This window comes from Xyrauchen texanus, chromosome 3, assembly GCF_025860055.1.
Source record: "Xyrauchen texanus isolate HMW12.3.18 chromosome 3, RBS_HiC_50CHRs, whole genome shotgun sequence".
Classification (NCBI taxonomy): domain Eukaryota; kingdom Metazoa; phylum Chordata; class Actinopteri; order Cypriniformes; family Catostomidae; genus Xyrauchen; species Xyrauchen texanus.
The window spans coordinates 30,250,609-30,273,542 of record NC_068278.1 but is presented as its reverse complement, the minus strand read 5'-3'; the positions used below and the strand labels follow the sequence as shown (position 1 = coordinate 30,273,542).

The following is a 22,934-nucleotide window of genomic DNA, read 5'->3' as shown; positions in this document are numbered from 1 at the left end:
AACCTGATTAGTCGTAATTCCTATCATTTAGGGCCTATTGCCAAGGGGAGAGTTCCCCAACCCCTTGAGAGAGAAAAATGCATCTGTGAACAATTTACTTCGTGCATCCCTTCCTCGACTTGGCCCAGTACAGTTTCTCGAAGTGGGAGGTGGTTTTGTCCACTCAGATGGAACCATTTCCTCTCGAGACATGTTCGATTACCTACATCTGACTGCCGGTGCATACAGGACCATATCTTCAACTCTCCATGATCTGCTGCTTCAACTATTGGAGGAAATGCCTCAGGAGAGGCGGGCCTCACTGGTTTAAGATGGGGGGGGGCATGACTGTAAATTGGTCAATCACTTGAGAGGCAGGGTTAAGAACTGTTTGATAAGCCGAATGTACTTCAAATACTTCAATTTGAATAACAAAGTAAAGTGGAAAAATAAATGTTTGATTTGCAGCAAAACACAAAGGGGATGTAGGGTAGTGACCAATTTTATATGACCAATATTATACGTCTAAACTGTATGAATCTATAAAGTATAATAGAAAACAGTTTGGGGAATGAAGAATAGATGGCAAATATTTGTGACAAAAGGAGAGGAAAACAAATAAGTGTCTTAGGACATGTTGCTTTGCGTGGGACCAGAATCTCTTCTAAATCTCATTGTCACTGTCTGAACAACCATTTATTGTTGCACTCTTTCTGCCAGCTTCTCCATGCCTTTATGCACACAGTCAGTCACACTCACAGTGGTGTTATGATGACCGTAGCTCAACACAATCATGCCTTTGAAAATCTGTCTTGACTTGCTCCCATTTAAAGTTCTTTCTGAGTATACCCTGATACAAGGCATGTGAAACCCTCTCTTCTGCAATATCTTTCTCTTTCATCTTGTCAATAACACAAATAGTAACAAAATATAGAGAGGACTGTTGAGAGAGAGCGAGAGCCCTAACCCAGATGACAGACATACAGTACATCTCTTTTAGAGTTTTAGATCTTTTCATCTGAAAAGAATTACAATATAATTAACATCTGCTAAACATCTTTACAAACATTATAAATCATAAACGTGTCAAAGACATCTGCTGAAAGTCTTATTGTAATCTGATATATAACAATTGACATACATCTTATAGATTAATTGCAGATGAGCAAACAATGTAAAAAATTAAACACACATCAAATAGATGTCTGGGTTATGTAAGTGTGCCATCAGGGAAATTATCCTCCTCTTAAGCACCTAATGCAACACCACAAAGTATTAATATTAATCTTGCCTGCTCTGCATCTATTTTATTGTGTATGTGTCCATACTCTATAAAGGTGTGTGTGTGTGAGAGAGAGAGAGAGAGAGGGAGGGCAAGCATATACAATTGTGTGTGAGACAATGTATATAACCTGTTATTATTAATGTAGGCTAATCTGGTCAAGTGCTTATTATAGCTGTAGTAGTGTATGTGGACGTTTTTGTGTATGAGTGTAAGAGCGCAATCTATAACTATTTGAATGGGCTGCAAAGTGTGCACTACTACTCTGGCACAACTGCCATGTTTGAGATCCATGCATTGTAATAAATCAGCAGACTTCCTTTGTGTATACTCGCTTTCGCTTGATGTCGACACAGTTGAGATGAGGAATGGTCTATGGTTTGATGATCAGTAGGGGGTTAATGAATTTCAAAAATCTGAGCAAAATTATTTATTGAGGAATTCTGAATGAAATGACTGTCTGTCATGTAAACACGGAAATACAAATAAAAAAAACCATTGAACTCAAGTGTCATCATGAAACAAATAAAACAAACACTGCGCTTTAACATCAGCAACATCCAATCAAATCACTCCTTATGACTTTTTTGAGCATGAAATTCGCGCCTTGCCGCCTACGTAGTCTACGTAGCCTACTGCAGCTCTCTACGTTTTTTTACTGTCTATGGTTGCAATGAGCAGCCGACAGGAGCTGGCTGCAGGACGGCAATGAGCAATTTTTAATATCACACTAACTACTCGAGAGTCTGCTCTTGAGACTTTGTTCTAATTTTCGGGACAATTAGGGCGGGATTCGGGACAACTGCTTGGATTTCAGGACTGTGCCGAATTTTTCATGGTCACCCTAGAAGAGCGAATGGAAGAAGTTCATGTAACATAAGCAACACCAAGACTGAAGTGACAAACGCAGTTTCATCGTGTAACCGCTAGAGGGAGACATGACATACCAACCTGCGTATCATGAATGAGTTCTATTTACTATGACTGCAGAGTGATGCGGGGCTAAACGTATCGCCCCGCCCACAACATAGTCTCATTGCTCGTTCGTCTGTCATAGACATGTGATAGTAGAGATGGTCTTCGTTGCTGGTGTGTTTTTATTGCTTGTTTGAGAGATATTGAATAGTTGAGTCAAAACAGTTGATTACTTGTATGTTATATTAAATCCTAAATTCCATGAATTGTATTCTACGTTAAACGTGAGGAACAAATAGTGATTTATAAAGTCTGAAACTGACGTGAAAATGTTCTTAAACAAATGCCAACTGAAAATCATGTCTTTAAAAAAAAATGTCAAAATGTGTGTGTGTGTGTGTGTGTGTGTGTGTGTTTGGTGTTCGAATGCACCGGTACGTCAGTGTAGTATTAATATTTAATAGTTATAGTATAGTTATAGCCTGTATGCCTCATGCAATATTCCTTATTTTCCTCTGTAACGGGCTATTTATTGACTGGTGTTGGTTTCTGTGTGCATGTCAATAAGAAAGTATTTTTTAGGCCGACGAGATAAAGGAGCACACACAAGGTGGAGAGATAGTCGTTTGCGATCCTTCTAAGAAATGAATATGAATCCATTTAGAACACGAGTGAAAGCACCGCAACTACCTCAAGAATTAATGGCATAACCATTTTCATCAGTTCATCAGCCTTCTTGTTTGCTATTGTTGATGGCATAAATTAAAATTACTAAATTCCTAAAATGCAGAGTAATCAACAAATCAAGCAGATACAGACGGCGTGCATCAAGCAAACTTGGTCAATGAAAAATCTATTATTAATCAAGCAAAATAATCAATCCATCATCCAATGAGACTAAAAGTGCTGCATGTTCTCGTTTTTTTGAGGATTGCCTGTTGCAAACAAGCACATGCCTCATGAACAAATGACTAAATGAACGAACAACATGGGGTTTTGTATTCTGTCCCCCAATATTAGGATATTTGAAAATATTACATCTTTATAACTTATGTTAGTGTAATTTACAGTAGACGGTGCTGTTGGTTTTCATTACCCATATGTTGGTTTATAAATTAAAGTATGTATATAAAAACACTGATACACAAAATATAACAACAACACTGATAAATATTTCATATTTTATAATGAATTAAATTCACAATTAATTTCTCTAACTATGCATTATAATGAAGGCTTTGTGATATTGCACTTCTTTTTGATTTACAGATTTGAATGACAGCAGACACATCCACACAATTTGTTCATCAGTCCATGCCACTCAGTCCAACATTTGTTTGAAATGAAGCGAGGTACAACACAATTTCATATAACTTACGAGCCAAAGCACTATAATACAAATTATCGGGCTCCAATATTTTAAAACGCATCTCCTATCATGTTCACCAACAAAAGATGACCGAGCCAATGAGAGTAAGTTTTGGGCGTGGTAACATGTGTAGCCACGCCCAATTTGTGGACCCGCCCCATTCTGCAAGCTGCAACCAGGGATACTTTAACAAACTTGGAAAATCTTCAGACTAGCTGAACAATTCTTGATTGATAAATTCCACAAGAGGTTCTCAAATAGTTTCTGTTTTCTAATACCCCTAAGATATTTGGCTTTTTGTACATTACTATATATATAAAGAAAAATATAGGCTACATTTAAACTTATATAATTAATATTTTTGAGTGCTCTTAACTCTAACTAGCTGAATATGTTCTGCAATTTCAGTCACGTTTCATGTCAGACTCAGCAATAATGTACGCAAAAGTCTGAAAATCAGTGTGCAACTTTTAGAACAGTTGTGGTTTATTACTTACAGAATGATTTTAGCGTAAGTACACTACACATCATTTCCCATAATTTTTTTTAATGTAATTTATCATTTCATCATATATTTTTATCAATCATTTTTGTTTGTTTGTTTTAAAATTTCATGAGAGAGATGTCGAGATGCTAAATGTGGGCAAACTCTGCAAATCAGTTCACGTTTTTGCTCTGTGTGGAATATGTATATATTTATATGATGTGACAGAACAAATGGGTTGCATGTACAAGCAGAGACACTGTTAAGTGACTTAACTGCTGATGATGACATGGGCCTACATGGAGGACCTTTTCTGCCGATACAGGTGTAAGCCATCTTGATAACCTCGTCCTTTAACCAAATAAAAATCTGTAGGTTACCATATAGTGCTCAGAACCTGCTGTCCCTCTCTGTTTGCTTGCACTTTGAGATGAGGATTGTCAAATTGATTGTGAAGCCTGAAAATTTAGATAATAAAACCTAAAGCAAACCATGCTGAGGTCAATAAAAACATTAAAATATAACTGACCAAAATGGCTTAGGCCTATTACTTTGCTAATCATTATATTGGGACGGTATTTGAACATAGATGAAGATCGTGCATTAGTTTAAAAGACATACACTTCCTCTTCCAAAAGATTAAAGTTTTAAAATTAAGTGTTAATTCAGGTGTTATCCTTTTTTTTCTTTCTTGCCGTTATTTGCAGTATATTTTGGTCAAGAACTTTAAAAGGAGGGTAGGCTAGTTTGAACCATAACTGGGCCTTTGTGGGCAAATCCATAAAAATTCTTAGATATGAAATAAAATATTTAGGTAATTTATTATAACACAGCCACTCAAATATTTATATGATTTATTTCGTTGTTTATATTTGCTTAACAAAATAAACATAAATACTTAATAAATCCTCATATATTTAACAGAAGCTTTAGTATTTCCTGAAGATAGTTTAGTAATCAACAGACTTTTCTTATGTTTTCAATCAAAATGTCACTCAGCATTAAACAAACTTCAGGGAATTTTAGAATGTGAATAGTCGAGTTAATCAATGACCACTGACTAGTGATGCCTTTGTTTGGTTGGCAGTTGATAAGATGGGATTTAGGGCAGGAGGAAAAGGAGGTGGGGATCAAGGTTTGCTACACGTTGCCAAATGTTTTAAGATAACCTCACAGTCTTGTCATGATTTCACACAACAGTTTATGACAGTGAGATGTAATCACATGTTGTGCTGATCAGACAGCTTAATCACAAACCCATAAATGCTTAAATCACTACTTTGAGCAGATAGCATCAATAAATAATCTAATAATCTGCTATATCTTTATTGATTTGCTTTTTGTGTTTACATTTTTATGGTAACATTTTACAAAAAGGTTTAAATTAAGTATCATGAACTAACAATAAATAATATATTTTTACAGCATTTATTTATATTTTTTAATGTTAGTTAATAAAAACACAATTGTTAATTTTTTGTTCATGTTAGCATTAACTAATGTTAACATATGCAACTTTTGATTTTAAAATATATATTACTAGATGTTGAAATTAATATGAACCAAGATTGATTAATGTCGTAAAAGTTAATTGTTCAAAAGTTAATAAATTCATTGTTAGTTCATGTTGTTAACTAATGTTAGAAAATGGAACCACATTGTAGTTAACATTTTTACTTTGTGTGAATTTAAAATGTCCTGCTCTTTAGTCGTAATGTCGGAGGGCATCTAAATGTTGTCTTACATAATAGATAAGTTTGTCCTTACATTCTTTGCCCATTGATAGTCAGTATGAACAAATGAATATGGAAGGAGCCATTGTGGACTGGCAAATGCAACTAAAATAATTATTGTAGATAATACATTTTAAGTTTCCACATTAACATACCATATGCAGATTGTAATTTTGGAAATGTTGTAGACATATGGTTCACCAGCTCATTTTATACAGATTTAGCATAACATCTTGTGAAATTATTTGTGAAGTGACAAAGAAAATACTTTATCTGACAGAAAGTATTTACATGTAATTTGTGCTTTGGAAGACTGATAGAGAATGTGTATGTGAGTGCATTGACGTGTCTACATGCAGTTTGTTTGCGTGTTTTATCCTGAGAGATATCTAAAAGCCTTCCCTGATTGCACTTACCCTTTGAACCTCTGATATGCAGGAGGACAGGGTTCTAATTCCAAAGACACATGGTGCCTCCCCTATATAAGCCCTTTAGCCCTGTTGTTCGGTCTCAGACACTCAGAGCAGCACCACTCAGGTAAGAGCTCAAACCAGCAGGAGTAGAGGAAGAGTGAAGGAATGAGAAAGAATAAGAATCATGGGAAGAGAAAAGGCATAAGACAGGAATAGATAGGGAAATTGAAAGATGAAAAGAGGACAATGAAAAATACTGATACAAGACACAGTTGAGCATAACACAAGACTTCTCCTTTGAAAATAACTGTTTTCTCTTTCAGGCTTAACCATGAAATTTGTGGCTATTGCACTGACTCTCCTCCTCGCTGTGGGTAAGTAATTTTTTGTTTTTCAAAAAAGTTCTATTTTATGTAGTACTTTAAGTTGCTGAGAGCATAACTTTTCAAGTTTACCTTGAAAACATATGAAATTGACACATTTTGTTAATGCTTTGGTGTTCTCTGGTGACAATTTCAATATGTAGATTCACATAATCACAAGGACTTAGTCTTTGCTGTGCTACCTGAGGTTTTATATTTTCTGAAATCTAGTGTCTTTTCCTGTGTGTCTTCTCAGATTCCCAGGCCCGCTTCCTGCAGGCTGATGCTCCCTCCCAGCTGGAGCACTACAAGGCAGTAGCCTTGGTGTACCTGACCCAGGTCAAGGAACAGGCTCAGAAGACTCTCGATCACTTGGATGGAACAGAGTATGAGCAGTACAAGTAAGAGACAATTCTGATCATCATAACATCACCAAAGAACTCAACTATACGTTCTCCTTGCTTTGTACTCTTCCATGTCTTAATCTTCTCTGTGTGTTTTACTTATCTTAAGTCACTTGCCTTTCAATTCAATCATTCTTTAAACTGTTGGCTCAGATTCCTTTGCCACATTTCTTCTCCAGTTTTAACAGGAGCTGTATAATGTTTAATTGTCACATTTCACAAATGTGAAATTCTCTTCATCTTGTTTCTCGCTCTCATCAGGTTGAAACTCTCAGAGAGTTTGACCAAGCTGCAGGACTACGCCCAAACCTCCTCCCAGGCTCTGACCCCCTACACAGAGTCCTTCTCCAACCAGTTTTCGGAGACCACCAAACTGCTGCATGAGCGCATCATGACTGATGTTGAAGACCTCCGTTCCAAGCTGGAGCCCCACCGTGCTGAGCTGCACAACATTCTGCAAAAGCACATGGAGGAATACCGCGAGAAGCTGGAGCCACTCTTCCAAGAGTATGTGACCTTGAACCGTGAAAATGCAGAGCAACTGCGTGCCAGGATGCAGCCCATGGTCGATGAAATGAGGCAGAAGATCGAGACCAATGTTGAAGAGACCAAGACTAAGCTGATGCCCATGATTGAGGCTGTGCGCACCAAGCTGACCGAACGTCTGGAGGATCTGAGGACCATGGCTGCCCCCTATGCTGAGGAATACAAGGAGCAGCTGGTGAAGGCTGTTGAGGAGGCCAGGGAGAAGATTGCTCCACACACCCAGGACCTGAATGCCCGCTTTGAGCCCTACATGGAGGAGCTGAAGGTCAAGTTTGCACAGTGGTATGAAACTATCTCCAAGTCCATCCAGGCATAAAAAGTGCACAGCAAGGACTCATAAATACTCACAAGCAAGAACAGCAAAGCACAGACATTCTTAATGGATTGTAAGAGTGTTTGGTGGGGGAAAGAGTAATTGTGCAAGGCTTGTTAGTTAAATGTTCAATGTATTGTTAAATAAAATCCACATAAAGACTAAATTCTCTGAATCAATGTGTTCTTCCATGGAGGTAATCTGAAACTGGTAAAGGTTAATGATATTGATTCAAGTAAAATAAAATCCTCTGTTGATCCTTAAAAACAAACAAAACAGTTTGGTAAAGTTTGAAAGAAACATTTTATTCTGTGCTGGAGTTTGCACATTCAGTATGTTGTAACATGGCCTTTAGAAAAAGCATAATCTGTTATATAGTACAATTCAGGGTATATTCAAAAGTCTTTGGAATAATATTAAATACTGGAGAAAAGTACAATTCATACTGAAAGGATTCCACAGATTTGAAAAATAATAATAAAAATGTATAATTACACAATGTCTTCACAGAAATAGTTATCGGACCAGAAACAAATTATTTTTGACAATAAACAGATTGAGAATTACAGAATTACAAAAGCTTGGCTCAACCAAACAGTATACCCAAAAATGAAAATTATTTCATTATATAATCACCCTCATTTCATTCCAACCTGATATGACATTCCTTCTTCTGCGAAACACCAAAGGATATATTTTTTGGGGTATATTTTGCTAGCGTCTATACAATAGCAGTTAATAGTGACTCACTTTAAAATAAAAAAGCACCCTCAAGTGTCATAAAAGTCCATGCAGCTTTTGTTTCATATTCCAAGTCTTCTGAAGACAACGATTACTAATGGACTGAAATTTAAGTCGTTATTCACTCTCAAATCAAATAAAGGACCAATTCATATCTCATGCACACAGAGCCAAAATCAAATATGGTGAAACATCAATTACATTAAATCTCACTGAGGTCATCATACCAATGAGTTTTTATATTAGTGATGTGTCTACGAGTTGATAAATAATTTGATTTAGGAGTGAATAATTACTTACATTTTAGTTTATTCATCATTCAAAGTGATTGTATGCCTTCAGAAGACTTGAAATAGCATGCACAGGTTGCATGGACTACCTTTATGTCACACTTAGTAAAACTTTAAAGTGAGTCACTATCAAACTACTATAGTATGGAAATCAACAATTGTGGCATTCAAACATTCTAAATATCCTTTTGTGTTCCACAGAAGAAAAACAAGTGATATGGGTTTTGAACTACATAAGGGTAAAAAGTAAACAGTTTTCATTTGTGGGGTAACAATTCCTTTAATATGATAATTTCTACTTCATTTTCTGCAGGTATTGGCTCAAATATGGCTGTGATTGTTTTCTGGCTTAGTCAGTCCTCATTTGGATGGACAGAAAGGACAGGAGTTATTCTTGCTGGTCTTGAGCCAAACACTGACGCACTAAAGAAAAGGAATTGGAGCAACACAATTTTTAGTACCCATAGACAAGGGAATAATGTGCCATAAACATATTTTTGTGAATTCTACACACTCACATCTTTATGCATCATATGAGAGCAGTTTGTGTTGTACTGGCTTCCAGCATCTACAGGATTCTGGCACATCAAACAAAATCTACGGGCAGGGGACTAAAAGGGAGAACGAGAGATAAAGAGTGCAATCTCAGTATCTCAAAAACATACTTCCTATTACTGAATGATAGACAGAACGTACATTTAAAATATAGTTTCGAGTGAGTAGTCTAATGTGATTTGAGAAAAGAGATGAGTTAAGTTATAAGTTGATTTCTACCTGTGGGGGTCTTGTGTGAAAGACCTGGGCGACAGGGGCACGGAAATGAGGCCGCATATGACGCACTGGCTGGGCTATTGGACGCTGAATTGGGCCAACTGAACCAGGAAAGGCTCTGGCTCCAGATGGGGGTGCTATAGGGCCTGGTGGCTGAAACAGCAGATATAGATATAAATTATATGAACAATGCTTTTGGAAAATGAAAAGTACTTTGGTACAAAGTAGATACTAAAATAAATATAAGAAATAATATAGCTACAAGTAGCGATACCAGGATCAATACAATTACCAGCACCATGAGAAGCAAAAGAAACTTTGTGATAAGTTTTTAGTTAGATTCCAATGAACAATGTATGAGTTAGAAAAAGTAAACATTCAATCATAAAAAAAAAGCATTAATTTTAAAACTAAAAATAGCTACTTCTTAGAATTGTTGTCCAGTATGTGGCACTGTTCTGAAACTGCTCAGGTAGTATCTGGGCATGATGGTTATCATGCAGGAAAGTGTTCAAGAGTTATAAGCCAAAATAAAATCTCCTGACCAGTAGAGGCAGTGCGCCAAAATGCTGCAGGTAACATCAGGGCCTAATGGTGATGACATATACTAAGTTTCATCCCAATCCCTCAAAGCGTAGCGGAGATAGAGCCTCAAGTTCAATTTTGAGGGTTCTTCGTCGAATTCGTTGAATTGCCATTCGAAAACAGTATGGTTTATCAAAATTCTGAAAATAACTTTGTAGTGAGTGCCTCTAGATGATGCAGGCCAATTTTCGTGCAAATCAGACAAACAGGCTAAGAGGACTAAAAGTAGGTTTTCAAAACATTTAAAAAAGCCGGACAGGAAGTTTGTTCGATCACGACATAATTGGCATCATTGTTCTCAGCATGAACCAGGGAATCTATCAAGAATAGAGTCTCATGACAGTAGGCAAAAGGGGTTAATAGCTATTAGCATTTTTAGAAATAGCATTATAATTTTTATCACAAGGTGGCGCTGTCCCAAAACATATTGAGTCCCTTCAGAGCATGGTGCCAAAGACACATACAGATTTTTATAACGATACGCCAAGTCGTTCGTAAAAAACAGCATTAATAAATAAAATAAATAATTAAAACTTAATTAAAAATGGTCGACGCCCAAAATGGCCAACATAGGAATTCTTTGGACTTGCTATACCTCACTGAATCTAATGAGACCAATTTTATGATTTTATGCCTAACTGTTCAGAAGTTATAAGCAAAATGGTTATTTTTTCATATCTCATGACAACTAGGTGGCACTGTTCCAAAACTACGCAGGCACCCTCCAGTAATTGTGCCTATAACAAATAATAAGTTTGGTATGAATACGCTAATGCGTTATGAAGATATACCCTCATGTCCATTTTGGTGTGCTCTTCGTTGAATTCACTGAAGCGCAATTAGAAAACGGTATGGTTTATCAAAATTCTGTTAATTACTTTTTGTCAGAAAATTCTAAATGGCCAACAAATTTTCATGATGCAAAATGATGCCATATGGTGAAATCGAATTGTCTTGAGCCAAGAAATCAGAGAAAAAAATAATGTAGTTTCTAGTACTCACGGTTCAAAAGCTATTAACATAAACATGCCATTGGCAAACTGATATTTTGGTATCAAGACAAACCTACAATACACAGCATGGGAAAAAACTAAAAGATTTAGTGAAAGAAACAGAGAATGTGCGCTCTCACCAGTCTCTGGTTCTGTGCAAGTCTCTGGGAAACCTGCTGAGTAACATCATCTATTGACATGCCAGCCATTGTACCACGCTCACTCTTGATTTGCTGTAGAACCCTTGTTAACTGATCTCTAATACAGACAGAAACAGAGGTTTGGGAGTGAAATTAGTTTCAAAAGCTCTTATTATCCTTTCACAATTAACAAACAAAAGATTATCAACAGAATATACTAATATACTAGAATTACACTGGGTGCCAAAAAATATACGCAGTAGAAACTAGGGGTGTGCAGCGAAGCCATTATCTGTATTTGTATCTGTTCTATGACAAAATGATCTGTATTCAGATATAAGCGGATGTGGGCAGGGCTTAAACCGGAAGAGTCTCAAACCTCATTTTAAAATGTAAGTTGTAAGCTGTATATGTAGACTACATTAACCGTGGAATGTTTTTAGCTTTGGTTTCTCCTGGTATTTTTGACATTATATCTGCTGAAAAATAATTTTGATTTATGTCTGCAATGTGCAAGTATATGTTTAAGTTTATGTGCAGTGTGCAAGTATAACAATGTTATTCTGGAGGCACGAGGTGTTAAGCAATTGTGAAATGTCAAGCACACATTTCGCCACAAATATTAAATACAAATACAAACATTAAAAGAAAGGAGAAAATTACTTAAGCCTACAAACAGGTGATATAGCACCATTCATTTAAATCTGAACGTTGTATGACAGACTACACTTGAGGCTTATTTTGTGTGCACATATTTTAACATAATGCGGAGGACATAATTATTTAGTTAAATTACATGTGCAGAATTAGCTAAATACAGGGGAATAAATAGCAAGAGCGAGCCTCTATAATTTTCTAGAAAAGTATGGAAAATGTGAACGTTTTGTTTTCTACATTTAAAAGTATTTAAACCTCTATGGAGCATTTAAACTGTTTGGAATAAAGGCTAAACCATGCAATTACCTTAACTGGTGAAGTGGATATAAATGTGGTCAGCTTTAAGAGATGGACAGACAAGCTCCGCTAATAAATCATCACTTCTCTGGTCAGGAATTCAACATCGCGTTCAGGTTGGATTATGGATCCTTACGTGTGAATTATGTGCAACAGTTGGTGTTAATATGTTAACAGACAGTTTAAGAAGTGGAAAATGTGTATGATATATTATCTTAGTTAATGTTACTCTTGACAAGATTGAGATTTCTGAGACGTGTACAATGGAGACTGAAATGAAGTGTCCATCCGATGAACTTGAAATAACACATTTCATTCATAAGGTTTACACTGTAGTAATATTGGTTTCCCAGACTCATCGTTCATTTGTAATTTAGGATCTGTTTATTTAAAATATCGCTTAATACCTGTGCTCGTTGGATGATCGGTCTTCCGTATATCTTTTGCATTATTCAAAGGAATTCGTTGAAGTCATTATTCGTGCTGTTCCGAATAAGGTATTCGGGCACATCCCTAGTAGAAACTAAGCTCATCGACATCGTTTAACAATATTTAATAGAAGTACCTTGTGCATTGTGGAAATTGTGAGCCCAGTCTCTCCAGCAGCTTGTCCAGTTTTCCTACCGGTGCAGGATTGGAGGGGAGGGTCTGGGGGAGGAGTTACGAGTAGATGTGTTCTGCATGAATGTTTGCGGAAGGCGCACTGTGGCTTGGGGTTGAAAACTAGCTCCATAATTATTCGGTAATCCCACATAGGGGGCTGATGAGGCTGGAATGCCCATGTACATCTGTGGTAAGGTCTGTGTTTGAGGCAGGCAGGTGGGTGGTATGGATATGTAAGGTGCAGATGCATGGGTTGTCATGGTGATATGATTGTTTGGGACATGTGCATGTGAGCTAACAGGTAGATATGGTGTGTTTTGAGGAGTTGGGGCACAAGGCGGGGGTGTGGCTATTAGGGGTGGTGTGGCAGAAGAGTGGATATGGGAATGAGCTAAAGGAGGAGTTGCTGTGCTAGCTGGTGGGCCACTGTTGAAAATGGGGTGGGACACAGGAAGTGGATTCAGTATCAACTCGAACTTTAGAAAGAAAAAATAGAAAAACATGTCAAATTACTGATACATAACTAAATATAAAATATACACATCACATACAGTGAGGAAAATAAGTATTTGAACACCCTGCTATTTTGCAAGTTCTCCCACTTAGAAATCATGGAGGGGTCTGAAATGGTCATCGTAGGTGCATGTCCACTGTGAGAGACATAATAAAAAAAAAAATCCAGAAATCACAATGTATGATTTTTTAACTATTTATTTGTATGATACAGCTGCAAATAAGTATTTGAACACCTGAGAAAATCAATGTTAATATTTGGTACAGTAGCCTTTGTTTGCAATTACAGAGGTCAAACGCTTCCTGTAGTTTTTCACCAGGTTTGCACACACTGCAGGAGGGATTTTGGCCCACTCCTCCACACAGATCTTCTCTAGATCAGTCAGGTTTCTGGGCTGTCACTGAGAAACACGGAGTTTGAGCTCCCTCCAAAGATTCTCTATTGGGTTTAGGTCTGGAGACTGGCTAGGCCATACCAGAACCTTGATATGCTTCTTACAGAGCCACTCCTTGGTTATCCTGGCTGTGTGCTTCGGGTCATTGTCATGTTGGAAGACCCAGCCTCGACCCATCTTCAATGCTCTAACTGAGGGAAGGAGGTTGTTGCCCAAAATCTCGCAATACATGGCCCCGGTCATCCTCTCCTTAATACAGTGCAGTCGCCCTGTCCCATGTGCAGAAAAACCCCCAAAGCATGATGCTACCACCCCCATGCTTCACAGTAGGGATGGTGTTCTTGGGATGGTACTCATCATTCTTCTTCCTCCAAACACGGTTAGTGGAATTATGACCAAAAAGTGTCTTATTTTGGTCTCATCTGACCACATGACTTTCTCCCATGACTCCTCTGGATCATCCAAATGGTCATTGGCAAACTTAAGACGGGCCTTGACATGTGCTGGTTTAAGCAGGGGTACCTTCCGTGCCATGCATGATTTCAAACCATGACGTCTTAGTGTATTACCAACAGTAACCTTGGAAACGGTGGTCCCAGCTCTTTTCAGGTCATTGACCAGCTCCTCCCGTGTAGTTCTGGGCTGATTTCTCACCTTTCTTAGGATCATTGAGACCCCACGAGGTGAGATCTTGCATGGAGCCCCAGTCCGAGGGAGATTGACAGTCATGTTTAGCTTCTTCCATTTTCTAATGATTGCTCCAACAGTGAACCTTTTTTCACCAAGCTGCTTGGCAATTTCCCCGTAGCCCTTTCCAGTCTTGTGGAGGTGTACAATTTTGTCTCTAGTGTCTTTGGACAGCTCTTTGGTCTTGGCCATGTTAGTAGCTGGATTCTTACTGATTGTATGGGGTGGACAGGTGTCTTTATGCAGCTAACGACCTAAAACAGGTGCATCTAATTTAGGATAATAAATGGAGTGGAGGTGGACATTTTAAAGGCAGACTAACAGGTCTTTGAGGGTCAGAATTCTAGCTGATAGACAGGTGTTCAAATACTTATTTGCAGCTGTATCATACAAATAAATAGTTAAAAAAATCATATATTGTGATTTCTGGATTTTTTTTTTTAGATTATGTCTCTCACAGTGGACATGCACCTACGATGACAATTTCAGACGCCTCCATGATTTCCAAGTGGGAGAACTTGCAAAATAGCAGGGTGTTCAAATACTTATTTTCCTCACTGTACTGCAGATCAGTCTACTAGTAAATTATACAAAATTAGGATTGGGAAACAAGAACCGGTTCTTATTCAGAACTGTTTCCATAATTATTTTTTTTTATATTAAAACCCTAATGATTTTCATGACGTTTGGTTCCCTTAACGGTCCTCGAACATGCAACATTGGTTTAATCTGCTCAGGACACATTATTTTTCAGAAAAACAAATATATATATTTAGACTGCAGAGAAATGTAATTGACAACCTCATAAATGCTGTTGTGCATATAAGATTGTAAGATATGTAAACCGGTAATATATTTTGTAATAATGTGGTTCATTAGCTAAATGTAAGCTAACTGAAAAACACACAGAATAAGAAATCTCTAATTTCATGATCTAAACTTTTGATTTTATACTATTATGTGTAACATATGATTTAAAAGTAATTTAACATCATATTAACTAGAGGTGTGAATCTTCACTGGCCTCACGATTCGATTACGATTCAAAGGGTAACGATTCGATTATAAAACGATTCTCAATGCATTACAACGCATCTTGTCCATCAATATCTTTCTTTTTTTCAGTTTCTTCAAAATACATTTTTTACTCTCTATATTTTTTCCCTTTCAGCTTTTTATTTAACAGCTGTTTTAAAAATCAGAATGAGTCACATTACATAAACTGGCCTTTTACATTTAGTATGAGCTGTGAACAAAACATGGAACATCCACAAAATTATATAAATAAATGGTTCTATATTTAAAAAAAATATCTCAGTTTTTCAGTTTCTTTCTTTAGAACCTTATAAAAATCCCTTAAAAGCACAAAAAAAAAATGATGTTCTTCATCAAAACACTGAATACTATTACTTAAAAATAAAAATAATAATATAATCAGTTGAAGCATTGTAAATCAATGAATAGTATTTAATTATTATTTAAAATTAATCTATGCCATGCTATTCATTTTCGTTTTTAAACACAAATGGAAGTTGCTGAGAGATATATCGGCTTCTATGAGAGTGCAGCTGTCAGCATATCCTCTCCTGCACAGGTTATAGTAAAGCGGTTTAAATAGCACTAGTTGCTTCAGAAATGTATCAAGTGTCCCATATGAAATGGTTCTATCTGTTTGCTCTGCAAGTAGAAGATAAAACCTTTATAGTCATTTGTGGGCACTGTCCTGACAAACGAGTGACCGGCAATGACAAAAGCCAATGAAATGGAGAGCGTGCAAGAGTAGAGAAAGGCATCGAGGGCTTCGCATCACGAATAACCCCGTTGCTATGTGCGTGGGTTTGTGAAAGAATTTCGGGATCGAAGATTCATTCGGGCACAAATGGTCATGTGTTTGATACAGCTGGTTTGCAAACAGTCATGCTTGTGTACTTGAATTTAGCATATGCACTTAACTTGCGTCTTTGTTTCCACATCTGTCTTTGGCGCGCACCACTGCTCTGCCTTGATTTAAACTGAACTCCGAATCGATTCTGTTTCTTTTGAGAATCAATTCAGAATCGTTTGAATATTAACAAAGTTATTTCACCATACATCATAAAATGATTTTGTAGGATTTCTTCTCAGGCAGTGAATACAGTGCTCATTAAAAGTTCATGAGCCAGTGGAATCAATCTGACGTCCGATGGGGACTCGGTTTCATGGGTGGACTAATTTGATCATGACATTGGCTCCAGAGAACTAACATGCTTGCGAGTTGTAATCAATTAATTGATCATTGATCAAATTAAGCAATGTCATAAATGAATAAATGGACACTCACTGTAGGCACTGGTGGGAGTGAGGGGAGGGGGATTGAAGGTAAACTGTCCAACTGTTCACCTCTTAGCAAGAGCTGATGGTTTTCATTAAACTTGTCCTGTGAAAGACAGAGATAAAAAGTGATAGAAGCCTCTTCATCCCTCATCTTTTGACACCAGTATTAACTCCTCCGCTCACCTTCAGTCCTGCCAGACTACTGTGGACCATCACCACGTTCTGCTCCCACTTCTGCCGCTGGTGAAAGAGCTGCTGGGTAGGATTTATTCTGTCCAGAGTAAGTGCAAATTCCAAAGAAATCATATTATCTTTATGCACAAGAGACATGTTGTACGTACTGTACACACCTATCAAAACAATAGAGCATGGTATCGCCAACCACAACACAATATAATACATATTGAGATACCCATGTCATGATTCAATAAATCAGGAACATCACAATATAATAACTGGATTTGCGATTGAAACTTGCCCCAAATAAATAAGACAGTAACCCAGTGTATCCATAAGAGAGTGAATCATGCAGGTTCAGTTTCAAAGCCTCATCATGAGAACAAATTCATACATTATACCTAAGAGAATTAAGATATCTTTCAGCATCTACAATCCAGTCCTCCACTTGAGAAATTGCAACCTCTTTCTGCATCTCAAGTGCAGCTATCTGCTCACACAAACACATAAAAACAAATACACTGTTAGCTAATAATAATAATAATGAATTTTGTAGAAGAAATGTGCTGCGAGGATGCAGGGACTACCTCATCCTGAAGAGCTGTCTGATTGGCTTGCTCTGCCTGTCTGCAAAGCGTCTCCATTTCCACCCTCAAATCAGCTATTTCCTGCTCCCAGGTCAGCCTTATACATACAAAAGGACGGAAACAACATAAAGACAGAGCCGGATCCAGAGACAGTGTATGTGTTTCTTTTTTATGCTTTGAAACATTACTTCTCTTGACTCTGTTCTTCAATCAGCATCTTCAGTTTCCTTTCTGTGTCCTCCAACTCCTGAGCCAGTCTAAAACACACACACACACACACACCTTTTAAATTCAGTGACTCAAACCCATAGAGTGTGACATATTCTCAAACAAACCATTTTGATTTGGGTTAAATTCCACTAAAATGTCAACCGTATCATGGAAAAATGGCAATTTCAATTCATCATGAAGCCTTGATGGGTACTATAACATAATATATCTCAGAGGTCATAGTCTAAAGAATTCAAAGTATTTTGAATGGTTTCCCCTCATGATGCAAGTGGTTCTTTCACAACTGTCATGCAATGAAGAGATGTCACATCTGTAACGCTCTTTTCTTTTCCCATTTATGTGAAAACGACAATGAATAAAAAATAAATATTACATGTTCTAAGGAGTGCCAACCCTTCTAAATGCTGTGACTATTATTATTTCTGGATTGTGCAATGCAATTAACAGAGTTTTTACAAAGTGTGTGATCTCCCAAAATGTAAATTTTTGTCACATCTGTAATGCAAGCTCTTAACTTTTTTTTTTTTTACTTTTAATCTAAACTCGGAAAAACAAAATTGTCCAGACGGAAACATGTCTGGACTCTACCTCCAAGGGTCTATGATTATACACAAAAATTGTTTGATTTACTGGTAAGGAGTACTTTATAAATTAAGTTAAATTTCACATTTTCACTGAACATGTCACATCCATAATGCTGGAATTGCCCATTTACCTTGTTTTCTCCTCTTCCATTCGTTCTTTCTCAGCGGTAAGCTCTTGCCGCTTTACCATGAAGTTTTTCCGGGTGGTCTTGCTGCTATTAAGCTCCAGTTTAATTTGTAAGGACTCAATTTTTTCAATAAAACACTGTGTGATAAAAATGTTTTATTAATGTCAAAACAATTACATTCAAAATTAAAATGTGGCTTAACAGAATTCCAGGAAACAGTATTACCTCTCCCTAATAACAAAATATAGCATCTAGGGTGCGTTCCAGAAAGACCTCAAATCACCTTGTGTAAAAATGTTTATTGATGTAAGGTGTACAGGTGTGAGACTAGACCTGGTACTTGTGATTCCAGTCTTCTCTCGTCTTCTTCAGACTGCTGACACTTTGACTGTGCTCATCCTGCTCTACTTCATGCTGCTTCCTGAGAGCCTCGTAATGCTGGTTCAACTCAATACTGTCATCTTCTATGGAATGCTAAAGAGACAGAGAAAAAGGTTCAAATATACAGTATATCCACATAACAACAAAGAAAATTCCCTCAAAATGTAAAGAAAGTGCACACAACTTCATATTCTCAACATAACATTTGTGATATACATCCCTCTAAAGAATATGAATAACAAGTTTGGCCTGTCCAGCACAACAAGGCTATGTCACACATACACTCTCATTTAGAAAACGTGTTGAGACCTTACCATGTCTGATTCCCAGTTCTCATTTGTGTTGGTTGATCGTTCCTCTGTTGAGTCATCTGTCTGTGGTAGAGACAACATTGCAACTACATTAAACTACGCTTAGGCCTCGATGATCATCACTGTTAACAATGTGTCATTAGAATGTTTTTCAGACCTGAACCGTTTGGCTATGGGTTGCTTTGATGGAAGGTAATGTGCCGTTTTGGTGTTCAGAATTTTCTTTTAATACTGTTTGGAAGTTTCCCTCGGTGGACCAGAGGCCGGATGATGATCTGCTCCATGGCGAGCAAGCCGGAGGAATCACGGGAACACTGTCAAAAGAGCACAGGGACATCGGTATTGTTTGACCATTCCAGGAAAACCGTTGAAATTACTCTATAACATGTTTTGTACTTACTGAACTAAGTCATCCTCAACTAAAGCCAAACTACACTCGCTGTTTATTTCGCTTTCCATTGACAGTATTCCGGTTTAAAACGTAAGCGAATATATTTACATGAGCACAATTACATCAGTATTGTGATCTAATATTTATCAGCAACACGCTGATTTTACAACTTTCTGTTGTTGATTTTTAACTCAAATTAACTCACGAAAAGTATTGTCCAGTGAAATGTGAGCGCCAAAAGCAAAGCTATCGACAGAGCACAAAAGCTAAAGAAAAAACTCACAAAATACTCAATGAGCAGCTCATTCGGTCAAATGGCTCACAGTACTCACTGATACTATATCGGTATGTAATATTATTAACAAATAATAATGCAAAAAGGTAAAGACGAGAACGGGTGCAACTTTTATGACATCATCTAATCCTGTTTTAATTCCGGGATGTGACGTCACACGCATTTTGAAGCGCGTTGCGTTGTCGACTGGCTTGCTGTGGCCGAAATCGCTAACTCGTTCACTAGTTCACTATATAGGGGTGATTTCAGACACAGTATGTTTTTTTATATGCTTAGTTCATTTTTTTAAGGGAAAAAATTAGGACGTCTAGTTTGAATACAAAGAATTTAGGATACAACGGGGCTAAAAGCACACTAAGGAAAATGTAATTGTTTTTTTTTCTGGTCACAAAGTCAAAGTGTATCAATATTGAAAACATAAATGTAATTTTGTTGAATGTTGATAGAGCATCCAATATGTTTTATGGGGGCCTTTAGTCTCTGCAATGGGGGATATTTGATATAATTTTTTTTTAAATTATTGAATCACCTTGAACAAAACTGAAAATGACAAATAATTATTTTGTCTCCAAATAAATTATAATTTCAGGGATTTTCATTGGTAACATAAATTTGCAGCATTTAAAAAATGATTCAATATTAGATCAGATTAAAACTTTAGACATTGCATGCATGATCTCATTGATCAGAAATATTTTGCAGTGTATAGTGACAAACAGATGTTTAGGAAAATAATGTGGTAGTTTTTGTAGCTATTTAGTGTTTTTTAGAGAAAATAAAATAAAATGTGCCTTTTACCCTGTGTGGCCCTGTTGTCCACTAATAATATTTCAAATCTTTAGACATAATAATCAGCCATACTTTAAAATTTTTATATACAATAAACAAATTCAAATTAAAACATATTTTGCCATATGTATATACATTTTCAAAGGACAAAACGTTTTTCTTATCTGACAGGGTAAGAATTTGCTGGCATACAAATGTTACATTAAATGTTAAAATGCTTAAAATTGTCTGTTTAAAGACTTGTTAAAAAAACTTTCATAAGCAAAATCATTAAAATTTGTAGCCATTGTAATTGTGTGGACACATAATTTAAAAAAGCTATAACCCACAATAAATGTACTTTGTTTAATTAATCATAAGCATCTTTCTAAAACAAACACTTTAAATAAGATACATATAACAACAAAACAATAAGGAATGAGATTATAAAATCTTTCAGTTTCCTGTTAGTTAATTTGCACTGTGACCACTATTCTACAGCAGAGCAAGGATAAAAAACGAGGGTATTTGGCCAGTAATTGCTGATTGCAGTGACAGGCTAGAGTGTACTGAGGACTGAAGGTAATTCACTAGGACATAGAGTAGCAGTACTGGCTCACATGTACAATAAGTTCAACAGGTATACATGACAAATTTATACTTTCTTTTGTGCTTTATTTGATATTTTCCAGATTGTGAAATAACAAATTTAGTTTGGTCATCAAGTTATAGTTACAATTCCTCCCACTGTTATTCTCTGGTTCCTGTTTCTTTGAGACTCAAACTGCATAACTACATTTTTATCCAACCACCCCATCATAAATGACAAAAGAGATGCTTGGAAACTGGCTGTGACTAGGAACAAAGTGCATAAGAGAAAAGAAATCCAAAAGTATAGTGAAATATGAGGAACTGCTAAATTGCAATTAATCATAGTCATGTCATGTTTTTTTAACATCACTGGTTTTTAAGCCTCAGAGAGTGTGAGACATACACTCACCTAAAGGATTATTAGGAACACCACACTAATACTGTGTTTGACCTCCTTTCGCCTTCAGAACTGCCTTAATTCTACGTGGCATTGATTCAACAAGGTGCTGAAAGCATTCTTTAGAAATGTTGGCCCATATTGATAGGATAGCATCTTGCAGTTGATGAAGATCTGTGGGATGCACATCCAGGGCACGAAGCTCCCGTTCCACCACATCCCAAAGATGCTCTATTGGGTTGAGATCTGGTGACTGTGGGGGCCATTTTAGTACAGTGAACTCATTGTCATGTTCAAGAAACCAATTTGAAATGATTCGAGCTTTGTGACATGGTGCATTATCCTGCTGGAAGTAGCCATCAGAGGATGGGTACATGGTGGCCATAAAGGGATGGACATGGTCAGAAACAATGCTCAGGTAGGCCCTGGCATTTAAACGATGCCCAATTGGCACTAAGGGGCCTAAAGTGTGCCAAGAAAACATCCCCCACACCATTACACCACCACCACCAGCCTGCACAGTGGTAACAAGGCATGATGGATCCATGTTCTCATTCTGTTTACACCAAATTCTGACTCTACCATCTGAATGTCTCAACAGAAATCGAGACTCATCAGACCAGGCAACATTTTTCCAGTCTTCAACTTTCCAATTTTGGTGAGCTCTTGCAAATTGTAGCCTCTTTTTCCTATTTGTAGTGGAGATGAGTGGTACCTGGTGGGGTCTTCTGCTGTTGTAGCCCATCCGCCTCAAGGTTGTGCGTGTTGTGGCTTCACAAATGCTTTGCTGCATACCTCGGTTGTAACGAGTGGTTATTTCAGGCAAAGTTGCTCTTCTATCAGCTTGAATCAATCGGCCCATTCTCCTCTGACCTCTAGCATCAACAAGGCATTTTCGCCCACAGGACTGCCACATACTGGATGTTTTTCCCTTGTGAAATTTTAGAAATGGTTGTGCGTGAAAATCCCAGTAACTGAGCAGATTGTGAAATACTCAGACCGGCCCGTCTGGCACCAACAACCATGCCACGCTCAAAATTGCTTAAATCACCTTTCTTTCCCATTCTGACATTCAGTTTGGAGTTCAGGAGATTGTCTTGACCAGGACCACACCCCTAAATGCATTGAAGCAACTGCCATGTGATTGGTTGATTAGATAATTGCATTAATGAGAAATTGAACAGGTGTTCCTAATAATCCTTTAGGTGAGTGTATGTGGATTACTTTAGTAGGTTTGTGCAGGGGCGGTGCCAAGCTTTTTTCACAGGGGGGCCCGGAAGGGGGGGCAAATGGGGGTGGGGGTTCTGGA

At 37.3% G+C, this 22,934-nt stretch overlaps 3 protein-coding genes across 6 annotated transcripts in view; 2 read left to right on the top strand and 1 right to left on the bottom strand.

Moving 5' to 3' along the window:
- Nucleotides 1-1,652, top strand: part of LOC127625827 (platelet-activating factor acetylhydrolase IB subunit alpha2-like) — a 28,952-nt gene extending 27,300 nt beyond the window's left edge. For all 4 annotated transcript variants that reach the window (XM_052101251.1, XM_052101233.1, XM_052101242.1 and 1 more), the window contains one exon: nt 32-1,652. In XM_052101251.1, coding sequence (XP_051957211.1) covers nt 32-310 — 279 coding nt within the window. In that variant the 3' untranslated portion in view covers nt 311-1,652. The remainder of the gene's footprint in view (nt 1-31) is intronic.
- A 4,611-nt stretch (nt 1,653-6,263) lies between these two features.
- apoa1a (apolipoprotein A-Ia) lies at nt 6,264-7,960 on the top strand. The gene is made up of 4 exons (XM_052107610.1): nt 6,264-6,299; nt 6,499-6,549; nt 6,794-6,938; nt 7,203-7,960. The coding sequence occupies exons 2-4, from the start codon at nt 6,507-6,509 to the stop codon at nt 7,801-7,803; spliced, it is 789 nt and encodes a 262-aa protein (XP_051963570.1). The 5' UTR covers nt 6,264-6,299; nt 6,499-6,506; the 3' UTR covers nt 7,804-7,960.
- Nucleotides 7,961-8,094: 134 nt separating this feature from the next.
- rnf214 (ring finger protein 214) lies at nt 8,095-19,998 on the bottom strand. Its single transcript, XM_052103798.1, is given in 16 exon segments — nt 8,095-9,254; nt 9,350-9,442; nt 9,606-9,755; nt 11,320-11,437; nt 12,839-12,917; nt 12,920-13,352; nt 16,792-16,887; nt 16,968-17,055; nt 17,363-17,451; nt 17,549-17,645; nt 17,737-17,805; nt 18,495-18,628; nt 18,825-18,965; nt 19,187-19,246; nt 19,341-19,497; nt 19,584-19,998. Coding segments are annotated over 16 exon segments (1,926 nt in total). The 5' UTR covers nt 19,643-19,998; the 3' UTR covers nt 8,095-9,191.
- Nucleotides 19,999-22,934: the final 2,936 nt, after the last annotated feature.

Bases quoted from the DNA above. Each gene is read 5' to 3' on its own strand.
- apoa1a (XM_052107610.1), top strand. From the start codon at position 6,507: ATGAAATTTGTGGCTATTGCACTGACTCTCCTCCTCGCTGTGG. The intron at 6,550-6,793 runs GTAAGTAATTTT...GTGTCTTCTCAG, and splicing joins GACTCTCCTCCTCGCTGTGG to ATTCCCAGGCCCGCTTCCTG. The intron at 6,939-7,202 runs GTAAGAGACAAT...CGCTCTCATCAG, and splicing joins ACAGAGTATGAGCAGTACAA to GTTGAAACTCTCAGAGAGTT.